Below are 12,621 nucleotides of genomic sequence, written 5' to 3'. Positions count from 1 at the left end.
GGGGGCAGGGTGTGTGAAAGGAGAGAGCGGAGGAGGGGGGAGGAGGAAGGAAAAGGAGAGAGCAGAGGAGGGGGGGAGGGAGGAAAAGGAGAGAGCGGAGGAGGGGGGAGGGAGGAAAAGGAGAGAGCAGAGGAGGGGGGAGGGAGGAAAAGGAGAGAGCGGAGGAGGGGAGAGGAAAAGGAGAGACCAGAGGAGGGGGGAGGGAGGAAAAGGAGAGAGCAGACGAGGGAGGCAAGGAAAAGGAGAGAGCGGGGGAGGGGGGCAGTAAAATCGAGAGCAGAAAAGGTGAGAGCAGGGGAGGGGTGGGAAAGGCGAGAGTGGGGGATTGGAGGGGCAGGAAAGGCGAGAGTGGGGGATTGGAGGGGCAGGAAAGGCGAGAGTGGGGGAGTAGGGGTGGGGTGTGTTAAAGGCGAGAGTGGAGGAGTGGGGGCGGGGTGTGTGAAAGGAGAGAGCGGAGGGAGGGGGGAGGAAAAGGAGAGAGCAGAGGAGGGGGGGAGGAAAAGGAGAGAGCAGAGGAGGGGGGGGGGGGAGGAAAATGAGAGAGCGGAGGATGGGGGAGGAAAAGGAGAGGGCAGGGAGGAAAAGGAGAGAGCGGGGGAGGGGGCAGTAAAGTCAAGAGCAGAAAAGGCGAGAATAGGGGAGGGGAGGGGGGAGGGAAAGGCGAGAGCGGGGGAGTAGGGGCGGGGTGCGGGAAAGGCGAGAGCAGAGGAGTGGGGGCGGGGTGTGTGAAAGGAGAGAGCAGAGGAGGAGGGAGGAAAAGGAGAGAGCAGAGGAGGGGGCAGTAAAGTCGAGAGCGGAAAAGGCGAGAGCAGGGCGGGAAAGGCGAGAGCGGAGGAGGGGGCGGGAAAGACAAGAGTGGGGGATTGGAAGGGCAGGAAAGGCGAGAGCAGGTGATTGGCGGGGGGGGGGGAGGGCGGGAAAGGCTAGAGCAGGGGAATGGGGGAGGGGGAGAGGCCAGAGCAGGGGAATGGGGGCGGGGCGGGAAAGGTGAGTGGGGGTGGGGTGTGGAAAAAGCCAGAGCAGAGGAAGGGGGGGAGGAAAAGGAGAGAGCGGAGGAGGGGGGGAGGAAAAGGAGAGAGCGGAGGAGGGGGGGAGGAAAAGGAGAGAGCGGGGGAGAGGGGCAGTAAAGTCAGGAGCGAGAAAGGCGAGAGCGGAGGAGGGGCGGGAAAGGCGAGAGCCGGGGATTGGGAGGTGGCAGGAAAGCTGAGAGCTGGGGATGGGGGAGGGCGGGAAAGGCGAGGCAGGGGATTTGGGGTGCGGGAAAGGCGAGAGCGGGAGATGGGGGGGCTGGAAAGGCGAGAGCGGGGGAAAGGGGGCAGGGTGGGAAAGGCGAGAGCGGGGGAGTGGGGACAGTAAAGTCGAGAGCGGGAAAGGCGAGAGCGGGGGAGGGGACTGGAAAGGTGAGAGAGGGGGAGGGGAGCAGGGGGAAAATGAGAGGAGTACCAGAAATGAGGTGTGGGGGAGAGTGTGGGATGGGAGACCAGCAATAGTGGACTTTTGCAATCCTCCTCGGACTGCTTTGCATGCATGCGCAGAAACCCCAAGCAACAGCTGCCAATGTGGCATGCTAAATACATCATGCATGTGAGGGAAGGATCGTTAGCCAAAATGGCTCACAATACTTTTAAAATAAGTCAAAGTACATGAGAGAAAGGGGTGTGCCTTTGCACAATGGAAGAGTTGGAGAACTTTCTCATCTCACCAACATGGTTTAGATCTTGCAGCTATTTGTTCTACAGACTCCCAACTGTGTGGATTGGTACAAGCTCTGGAGAACTGTGGACAGATGCACGCTGCCCAAACCCTCAACCATTGCTGCCAGTCAATGCACTGTGAACCTTGGGGGAGTGCCTTTTTTTTTTTTTTTTTGTATACTGAATCGAGGCTCGTGAAAGAGCTGACATTTACTTCACAAACAAATCAACCAGACAAACAAAATATATAAAAAGAGGGAGCGGAAGACAAGAGAATGGGAAGCACACAAACACTTGAGAGCACACAACATTTAAGAGCAGGGAGATGTGTGGGAGGGAGAGGGCTTGGGGGGAGGAGGCGTGGGAAGGGGGGGGGGGGGAGAAGTATAAAACACAAGGACACCAAGGACTTCCAGGACAGAAGTTGGTATTTCAAAAAGTGGAATTGGGGTGAAATTATCGGGGATAGAAAAGATCAAGGTTTTGGATGGGGGAAGATAAGAGATGGTGGTGAACAGCTGTTTTAAAGACCTGGAGGGTGGAGTGGGATTGAAAAGAGTGAGGGAGTTTGTTCCAGAGGCGGGAGAAAAGGGGAATGAAGGAGTGAAGGTGAGCAGAGAGTCTTGATTTTGGCAGTTTAACCATAAGAGGGTTGCAGGCAGATCTTATGCGACCTGTAGGAATATTTGCGGGACAGAGCCCAGAGAGAGCTGGTGGGGCAAGGCCAGAGAGGAGTCGGTAGAAGACTGTGTACATGGCAGGTCTGGTGATATATTTAAGGCAGGCCGTTTTGGATGCTTCTTAACAGCGACGGGAAGGTCATATTTGGGGTTGTTGAATGCATAGGGTAGGTTTAAAGTGATGATAATTACTAATAATCATGTAGAGAGGAGGGTAAAGGGGGTAGGAGCTGTTATAAATATATATGGTTGGGATTAAGGACCTTACACTAGATTTTTGCATCTATTGCTAAAAGGTGTGTGTGTGTGTGTGTGTGTGTGTGTGTGTGTGTGTGTGTGTGTGTGTGTGTGTGTGTGTGTGTGTTCATGCGCGTTGTTCGCTTGTATTAACAGGAAATGGTCGGCACTCGTCACTTTGCATTCATGCATATTTCTCGTATTTCCTATATTTTCATCAGTTACATTTACATCCAGGAACAACAATTATGGTTAACCATCCTGAAATTGCCATCATTTCCAATTGTTGTACTTTATAAATGCTGAAAATTATGTTAAAAAGACGATTTGACTTTGAGTTAACCCGATAGTAACGGCAAGTTGAAAGCACCACAGCTCGCAGAAGTAAGTCACTGAAAATGCACCAGCGCATGCACAAAAGGCCTCGTTTGTGTACATACATCATTTTGAAAGTGCCGTATTGGGTACCTGTTGCAAAGGGAATTAGAACGGCACTCGAGAGAGCACATACCTCTGCCAGGCTGAACTCTTTACGTTGTGGTATCCCACCGATTGGCCAGATCTGGATCCGGACCTGAACCAAAATCTAATCGGCTTGTTCTTCTGACACACCCAACCTGTCCACCAAGTTTCACACGAATCTGTCCACAAATTTTTGAGATATTGTGGTATGTATGCCAATGTTTTTTTGCTCTATCTCCGAATGGTGAAGAATCACTTAAAAAATTAAAGTATCCGGATGTTCACCAAAACCGAAACAATTCATCCTCGTCACACACCCAACCTGTCCACAAATTTGGTCCAAATCTGTGCACAACTTTGTGAGATATCCTGCTTACAGACAGACAGACAGACAGAGAAGAAAATATAACCTCCATCCATCTTAGGTGTCGGAGGTAAAAATCAAATCAATTTCATTTAAGGAAGGGGAGAATAGGAAAAAAAAAAGTACTGGTAGAGTATTTCCAGTCTCTTATATCACAGGATATTGATAATTGGCAAAATCAAATATTATGTCGGGGGACTTTGGCAGGAGAATATAATTTACAGAATGGCTCAGTTTAACATCACGTGCAAAAGGGTTTGACCAACAACATGGTTCAACTCCAATCAAACATCGAAAAAGAAAGATAAAAGTAAAACTAAAGGGCCAAGAAAAATCCATAACAAAACTGTTTTCAGCACATTTAACCACAAAACAAACTGTTCAACAGCAAGAACAACCTCTTCCAACCGCGACTCGACAGCTTGCATAGCAAATGCAGTTTTATGCTTGAGCTGTCAGAATGAACGAGGGATTTAAGGTGTACCTGAATTGCCAGATTATGGTTTAAGATTAAAACTCACATCTGAGTAAAACTGGTCAGAAGATAAAGAGCCCTTTCCTATCTTCAAAAGATGAACTGATCCAAGCACGACTTGTTCGAAATTTGTACCATATCACAACCGCACAATACAAACGTCAACTCTGCATCCAAAAAGGTGCATTATAGCAAAAGCTCACAAAGTCTTCCATTCCCTCCACCTAAAGCAGGAGCATTTGGTTCCAATTTACAATCTGATCTAGAAAAGTCAAAACAATCAGGTTTGGCGGCGTGCATCACTGGGGAGTGGTGTTACATGATCGAGACTTGCACGATTGAAGAGCAATAAGCCGTTGGTTCATCTTCTCCAGCAGTTTCGGGTCGACAGATTTAACGATGTTGTTCAGTTGATGAGGATCAGCCCCGAGATTGTAAACTTCCACAAAAGACTGCATGGGGTAAACAAAGTGGTGACAAGGTTCTTGAGAGGATCAACAACAACTTTGTAAAACAAAGAGGATCAACAACAACAACGTAGAAAACAAGCTTGCATTTATCACTTAGCCTGCCCCTTTAAAACGTGCCAACCAAATCAACAAATCACAGGTTTTGCCATTCAATCCTGCAATACAAGTTAAGAAGAAGTTAAGAGAACCCACCTCATTATCAGCAAATTCACAGTACTGCATGTTGAGGTCTTGCTCAAGAGTGCGGACACATGCGTACGTATTGTTTATTGCGTCCTCACACACGCAATTAGGAAAACACTCCTGAAATGACAGAATCCCCGTCTCAAAGCATTATACGTAATAAATACAAAAACATACACAGGACTCCCTCACTTTAAACAAGGGATGAGTTCTTAAAAAATGGTGATTAAAGGAATATCGTTTAAAGCGAATCACGAACATATTACAAAGGGACATACATTCCAGGCCCAGTCAAAGACCCAAGACTAAACACGGGTTTCTCACAAACTGAAATAGGAAACAAATAATCTATAAAGGAAGCCTCATGGGACCAGGCCCCAAACGCAGCGTGAACAAAACGACTATTACACACAGGTATGCACGATTTACAAACCGAGATCTAACTAGAGATCTAACTAGAAACGCACTAGAAACGAACTAGAAACGAAACAAACAGTAGAGATTTGACAAAAATACAAATGGGAAAATATTTAACTTTGATGACATGGAGAGCTTGGAAGAACACTACCTCGCAGGCAGAACCAGAAGCGGCAGGATTTAAAAAGGATTGCTGCGTATACCCTGTTAAACCCCAAGCCTTTAGTTTAAAAAACCTGAACTGCAAGACAGAGGTGGGTTTGGATTCAGTTTCCTTCTCCTTGGTGAGCTGCCTACCAAGGCTAATGAGCACCATCTTCCCAAAGAAACTGCTTTTAAATCACCAGTGTGATTAAGGTTATTTTTAAAGCACCAGTGTGATTGGTTGCACCAGGTTGCTACGTGAAGTAGTGACATGGGCATTGAGGAAGTTAGGAGTGGAGGAATGGTTGATCAGAGTAGTGATGGCAATGTACAAAAGAGCGCGCACAGCTGTAAGGACGAAGGACGGGAACAGTGGTGAGTTTGAGGTGAAGGTGGGAGTGCATCAGGGGTCGGTACTAAGTCCACTACTATTTGTAGCTGTGATGGAGGTGCTGGCTCAGAACGTAAAGGAGGGTTTACCGTGGGAGTTGTTGTATGCAGATGATCTGGTGTTGATTGCAGAAAGTATGGATGGACTGAAGGAGAAGATGAACAAGTGGAAGGAATGTATGGAGACAAAAGGTCTGAAGGTGAATATCGGAAAAACGAAGGTGATGGCAAGTGGTAAAGCATGTGGTGAGGTGGAAAGAACTGGGAAGTGGCCGTGTGCGGTGTGCAGGAAGGGTGTCGGAGTGAATTCCATTCAATGTACAATGTGCGCTGAGTGGGTTCATCAAAAATGTAGTGGTTTGAGAGGGTCATTAACCAGTGTGGCAGCTACATTCAAGTGTAAGGTGTGCACAGAGGGAGCTGCAGATGGAGGAAATGTTGAGTTGGATCTTGGAGATGGCGTGAAGCTGGAAGGTGTGAAAACATTTTGTTACCTTGGAGACATGCTGAATGGAGAAGGTGGATCAGACTCGGCAACGGTTGCTCGAGTGAGATGTGCATGGAAGAGGTTTCGGGAACTGAGTGGCGTGCTGACGAGGAGGGGAGTGTCGTTGAAGCTGAAGGGAAAAGTGTATGCTGCATGTGTGAGAAGTGTTATGATTTATGGGAGTGAGACATGGGTAATGAACGTAGAGCAGCAACGAAGGCTGGAAAGGGTGGAAATGCGAATGGTTCGGTGGATGTGTGGAGTATCGTTGAGAGAGAGGAAGACAAATGATGAATTGCGAAAGATGATGGGAATAGAGCCTGTGATGGATGCTGTGAAGAGAAACAGGTTGAGATGGTTTGGTCATGTGTTGAGGAAGGATGAAAGTGACTGGTTGAAAAGAGTGATGGAAATGAATGTAGAAGGAAGTAGAGGACAGGGAAGACCGAGAAAGACTTGGCTAAAGATGGTCGAAGAAGAAATGCGGGCAAGGGGGTTAACAAGGGGAGATGCAGAAAATAGGGCAAAATGGAGAACATCGTCATGGGGACCGCAAGGCTAACCCCCGCTCTAGCAGGGAAAATGGCCTTAAAATGCCTGTTGTTGTTGTTGTAGTGTGATTAAGGTTTTTCGGGCGTCAGTTTTAAAGCGCCACCACCTTTGATCCAACATATAAACACAATCTCTGCGATACCAGTCCATTGTGTTCACCTTTACAGATAACACTTTTCTTCTTTTCAAATCAAAGTTTGATAACATTGATCTCATTGGCAAAGACTACAAAAGTGACATTTTCACAAGTTTTGTTAATATCAATGCACAGTGTGAAGTGCTTCACCGTTTAGAGAAACTAAACTTACCGCAACGCCAGGCCCCAGTCGCGGGCAAGAGGGGTCAGCTTTCACGACACTACCTTCACCCTGGTATTCAACTAAGAAATCCGTGCGCCAATGAGCTTTTTTAGATTTCTGGGAAGAGATGGGACACCACGGGAAATGCAAAGCAACATCATTGAGCAAACTAGCTTCTGCACAAACAAATAACCTTTTCCTATAGAAAACGCACGCACGCACACACGCACACACCAAGCCTCTTACAAGCAAAAACAATTCACATTACTAAAACGACTGTTGTTTACATCATTCTTTAAAAGTCATTGGAATATCAAAATATTTTTACTCTATTGTATAAGTTTACACAACCAAGGCACAACAATGAAGGCCTTGTCTTGAAAGATATACCATATAATAGCAAACAAGTCGACAGGAAAGCCAGCTTTAGGTCTCATCAGAAGGAAAACGTAGCACTACTTGATGGCACTGCACTACATCAGCAGCTTTAGTCAGATTTGACTCCAATCAAAGAGCGCACATGATCAGACAGCTCAGGCGAGCACAGAAGGCGCGACATACCCACAGCGGCACTAGAGACCTTCCATCCATCTTCGTTTGAGACGTGTTTACTCCAGCCAAGTCCAGGAAGGTTGGGGCTAAGTCAATGTTTACAACAGGGATCTGAATCAGTAAAAAATGCAAATATCACATTGTGAGGCCAGCCATTTAAGCTACCACTTAATCATAGTAGACTTGAAAAAATATTGGCATGATACTTGGCAACCTTTCATCTATCTATAATTCCAGTAATCTCTGTGTGTATGTATGTATGTATGTATGTATGTATGTATGTATGTATGTATGTATGTCTGTATGACTGTGACCGCTGTTTCTCGACAACCACGGGTCCGATATACTTTAAACTTGCCAGGTATATTGCTGGGGACCCGAGGATGTGCCTTTTCAAGGTTTCATATTAATCGGACAAGTAGTTAGCGAGCTATGTCCAAAAAACGATTCAACCAATCAGAGAGCAGCGAGCTATCACGTGTGCCGAACGTGGCGAACAGACTCTGCCTCGGACGGCACATTTGAGAGCGTATTCATTTATTTCACGTTGGCAAACTATGTTGGCGTTAAACTATGTTTTAAAACTAATTAAAACTACTTTGCGATTCTTTCGCTTTCCTGCGCGTTTGTGCACGCTATGGCGATTTCTTTACCAAACTCCGCAAGCCGTTCGCTTTGGACCAAACCATTTCATGTAAATAGAGGGGGGGGATTGTCACCGTACTCGCAAGCCGTTCGCTTTGGACCAAACCATTTCATGTAAATAGAGGGGGGGGATTGTCACCGTACTCGCAAGCCGTTCGCTTTGGACCAAACCATTTCATGTAAATAGAGGGGGGGGATATAATTTTAGATATATATATAGTACGGGCATGCCCTAGTTTAATAAAAAGCATGAAGATCTGGAATGACATTCCTGGAATATATTGCTGTATAATCAAATTTGGGAAAATCTAAAGCAAACATGTTTGACATGCACATTGATGCAACACAAAATGAAGGCCCCATGAACTACTTACAAATGACTATTACTGAAGATGTTTAAGTTTTCTGCATTGCTCCCAAGTGCATTCAAGGTAGGGGTAGTGGACGTGATTAACAGATGTGCCAAGCTAAATTACGTTTTTTGAACAATTCAAGCATGTAAATGGTGCTGGAATGCACCAGGTGAGTGGTTTTGCTAAATTTTCACCTCAATTGACAAAGCTATAAAATGTGAGTTAAGAAAGAAGCAGGAATGAATCACACATGCACTGTCAACTTCACAAAATCCTTCCACCAAACTTCCTAAATAACTCATCGATAATTTATGTGAATGAACGCCATGTTTGGAGCTCATGATAAAATATACAAAATTACGAAATAAGAATTAACAATAATAATAATGAATAATTAATAATCACAAAAATATTTATTGAAAACCAAAAAAGATACATTGTTACGGACTAGGGGTTTGGTGTTCGCCATGAGGAGAAACTCCTCATATGCTCCTCCCACCTACAGGTCTTAAGGCCATTGGTCGTGAATCATGCTGCAGTCTGGCGGGTTGCTAATCAACAATGATCGCCAATCAGATTACCAAATTCCCTGGTCTGGCGTGTTGCTAATCAACCACGAGCACCAATCAGATTACCAAATTCCGTGGTCTGGCGGGTTGCTAATAAACTACGAGCGCCAATCAGATTACCAAATTCCATGGTCTGGCGGGTTGTTAATCAACCACGAGCGCCAATCAGATTACCAAATTCCACGGTCTGGCTGGTTGCTAATCAACCACATGCACCAATCAGATTACCAAATTCCGCGGTCTGGCGGGTTGCTAATCAACCACGAGCGCCAATCAGATTACTAAATTCTGCAATCTGGCGTGTTGCTAATCAACCACAAGCGCCAATCAGATTACCAAATTCTGCAATCTGGCGTGTTGCTAATCAACCACAAGCGCCAATCAGATTACCAAGTTCTGCAATCTGGCGTGTTGCTAATCAACCACGAGCGCCAATCAGATTACCAAAATTCTGCAATCTGGCGTGTTGCTAATCAACCACAAGCGCCAATCAGATGACCAAATTCTGAGGTCTGGCGGGTTGTTAATCAACCACGAGCGCCAATCAGATTACCAAATTCCGCAGTCTAGCGGGTTGCAAATCAACCACGAGCGCCAATCAGATTACCAAATCTCCCAAGGTCCCCCGTCTGATACTGTTTACCTACAGGTGATGTGGCCAACCTGGGCAGGGATTGTGCCCTCGATGTGTACTCTCTTTCATAATCAGGATCAGTCAAGCGGTTCTGTTGAATACGCAATGGCCAAAGTGTGGAGCCAATCGGTGGGGGAAAACGTCCCAGCTATCACTAGTAGGGAAAATGCTACACCAATGGAAGAAATGACATTACAGGTACATTGGAAGAACAAGTGTAAGGGGACTATGCTATCTGGGCGAAACTGACCAAGCATGGTTCACCAGAGGACCTGGGCGTGCAATTTTCCCACATATATAAATTTTACATTATAATATAAATAAATAAATAAATAGTTTGCCAAAATTAATTTACCAGTGCGGAGTGCTTTAACCTCAGCGTTGTCGAGGTAAAAAGGAGAATTGTAATCTCCTCTGCCACCACCAATAGGTGGTGCCACATGGTACACGTTTACAAAGATGATTTATGTGCTCCCTCTCCCTTCCCCACCCCCTCCCTCCAATCCCCTCCGCCCTTCCCACAGCCCCGCGTGAGTCCGCAACCACATAGCCTATATTACCCGACACACAAAGTTGTATTTGTAGCCCAGGTTCAGAATTTCTAACTTTAAAGATGTGGCCATGCCCAGAGCACGTACAAACAAACAAACAAGACAGAGAGATAATAACAATTATAATAATAATAATAATAATAACACATTGTAAAATTTATATCAATTTTGGTAAACAACCCTTTTAACACTAATCTTACTATAATTCACCAAATGTCTGTCTGTCCGTTCGGAGGTACCGTAAAAACTGCTGAACCGATCGCAAATATATTTTGGGTGGATAATCCTGGGATCCCCAGGAGTAAAATAAGCAATTTAGTTTTCCCAATTTCAGCTTTAGTCTCCAGAATTCTCAGGTTTTGACTCCCGCATAACATTCGCGTTTGCATGATGTTCATTGTGACGTCTTCTTACGTCGAGCAACGGTACCCGCCCTATGGGCGGGGCTTCAATTGGGAGGCCCACATGAAAAGGCGAAATATCGGAAATTGAAGGCTTTTTTTCTTTTAAACGATTTATATAAACATCCGTTAAATCTCGATCGGTGCAGTCATTTGTGCGGCACCCGGGAAAATAACGTCATGCGGGAGCAAGTATCAGCAGGATGTGTGGGAGTCCACGTTTGCACCGATCGCTGCACCGTGTGCCACACAAACGGCTGCACAGATCGCTGCACCGTGTGCCGCACAAACGACTGCACCGATCGCTGCACAGCTGCATCGATCGGATGTGGCATGAAGGAAGATCTGCACTTCGGCATGAAGGAGGATCAGATCTAACAGATCGCTGTCTCCATCGATCTTGCCAAGGCTGTAACACCTATCGGCTCAAAATCCTTTTACCTGTTGATTTGGTAGTTACACGTTTCGGGAATTTGGTACACATATCGGGAGTACATACGACATAGCGATTGTGAACACGATTATCGATCACGATGCACGATCACGATCATCACGATCATAGTGTATCGATCACGATTTGAAACACGATGGAATAATATTTACCGATATGAACAGTGTTGTGGCTTTTATTGAAATTCTAAAGATACTGTTTAGATTTTGATGATTTGCGTGTGATGTGATTCAACGGATGTTTTATGAATCGTTTAAAATTTAAAAAGCCTTCAATTTCTGATATTTTGCCATCGCCATATACAGATTCGCCACGGACCCATGATCGATGTTTCTCTACGTGAACGTACCCGTTTGTTTGCGAACAGGTACGTTTTTCATGGAAGTCCTTCACGAACCTGCTGTCCATGTCTGACGTGCGACTGAAGGTGCTACAGGAATGTGGAATTTATTGGTTTAATGCTTTAGCATTCACCGTATCTGCATTGCCTGTTTGCTTCTGGCCTCCCACCCGTGTGTAGCACGGGTATTTCTCTAGTAATAATAATAATATGAATAATAATATTGTAACGAATGTGGAAACGTTACAATGTGAACGTTACAAAGGTACGGTAACACCCTGTTAATGTAAATAATGGTCGCAGTCGGCCTCCTAGTTAATTCCATGAAACTTACACGCAGGTCACGATATATCTTTTAAATAGTGTATTTCCTTATTCCATGTAGGCTAAATATGTGTTTCCCACTAGATTGACTTTGCATTGTATCAAACAAAATAAGCGTAGGCCCTTCCAATTTCCCCAAAACCTCCCTTCCAATTGCCTTCCGCATTTTGGGCGGTTTTCTTCAACCACCATTGGCCACGAGGTAGGGTTGGGGAAGAAAGGCGTGTCTCCACCTCGTCATAAGAGGGAAGGAGTGAACCAGCCCTAACAGCCAATCAACACCGCGGTGAGCGACCCGGTAGGCGTGCCCTCGGAGCCGGTGGCTTGATTTCGCCCGAGGTGATAAAAGCGACTGTAAGGGACTGCTTTAGGAGATGACTTGCGAGAGGCCTTGGGAGATGAGCAAAGAGACTGCACCAAGAGAATCGGTGAGATGCGAAACGCTCCAAGCCAAAGAGGAGAGGTACTCGGCAAGGAAACCAGCTTTGGAGAGACGCGCTGAAAGGAGGGAGACGGCTCCACCCCAAGAAGAGGAGCAGGTGTGCCGCACCAGCGCGTGACGTCTACCGCAGCGGATACACGACGGAGGGTTTCCCGCCAAAACCGCGAGGAATTGCGAGCTGCTGCCTCCCGACTTTGACTCCCTCTCGAGCAATCCACCTCAAGCCCTACCTGCCTGCATTATCCCCTGTGTAAGTGTGAACGTCCTGTCCTGCTCGTTGTCTTGGGGCTAAGTAAAAATGAATAGTGTAAGTTAACGATTCGCTGTGTTACTGCTTCTTCCATCCATTGCTTGTGTGTGTATAATAAATCTGTTCTTCCTCCGTATTCTTCTTCTTCTTCTTTTTCATTCTCTTTCGGTCGCTTTAGAGATTTCCCGATTGAATATCTGTGGGGCGATCTGGTCAACGTCAGGTGGAATCGGGTTCTAATCGGGGAGTAACTGT

The 12,621-nt window shown here is 46.0% G+C and overlaps 2 protein-coding genes across 2 annotated transcripts in view; both read right to left on the bottom strand.

Annotated features, from left to right (window-relative positions):
• Positions 1-483: 483 nt before the first annotated feature.
• On the bottom strand, positions 484-1,735 carry LOC137437423 (uncharacterized). Its single transcript, XM_068131736.2, has one exon. It carries the CDS (start codon positions 1,582-1,584, stop codon positions 613-615), a length of 972 nt encoding a protein of 323 aa, XP_067987837.2. The 5' UTR covers positions 1,585-1,735; the 3' UTR covers positions 484-612.
• Positions 1,736-2,788: 1,053 nt separating this feature from the next.
• GNS (glucosamine (N-acetyl)-6-sulfatase) overlaps positions 2,789-12,621 on the bottom strand; it is a 72,210-nt gene continuing 62,377 nt past the window's right edge. The window contains exons 10-13 of the mRNA XM_068131738.2: positions 7,416-7,517; positions 6,864-6,971; positions 4,575-4,685; positions 2,789-4,364 (exon numbers count right to left, since the gene is read on the bottom strand). Of these exons, the coding sequence (XP_067987839.1) occupies positions 4,212-4,364; positions 4,575-4,685; positions 6,864-6,971; positions 7,416-7,517 (474 nt within the window). The 3' untranslated portion in view covers positions 2,789-4,211. The remainder of the gene's footprint in view (positions 4,365-4,574; positions 4,686-6,863; positions 6,972-7,415; positions 7,518-12,621) is intronic.

Source organism: Myxine glutinosa, chromosome 12, assembly GCF_964187855.1.
Source record: "Myxine glutinosa chromosome 12, kmMyxGlut1.1, whole genome shotgun sequence".
NCBI classification, from domain to species: Eukaryota; Metazoa; Chordata; class Myxini; order Myxiniformes; family Myxinidae; genus Myxine; species Myxine glutinosa.
Note: the sequence above shows the minus strand (reverse complement) of the source record. Positions and strands in the feature narration are given on the sequence as shown.

What these genes read in the sequence shown, in the direction of transcription:
- LOC137437423 (XM_068131736.2), bottom strand. Translation starts at nt 1,584, where the DNA reads ATGCATGATGTATTTAGCATGCCACATTGGCAGCTGTTGCTTGGGGTT.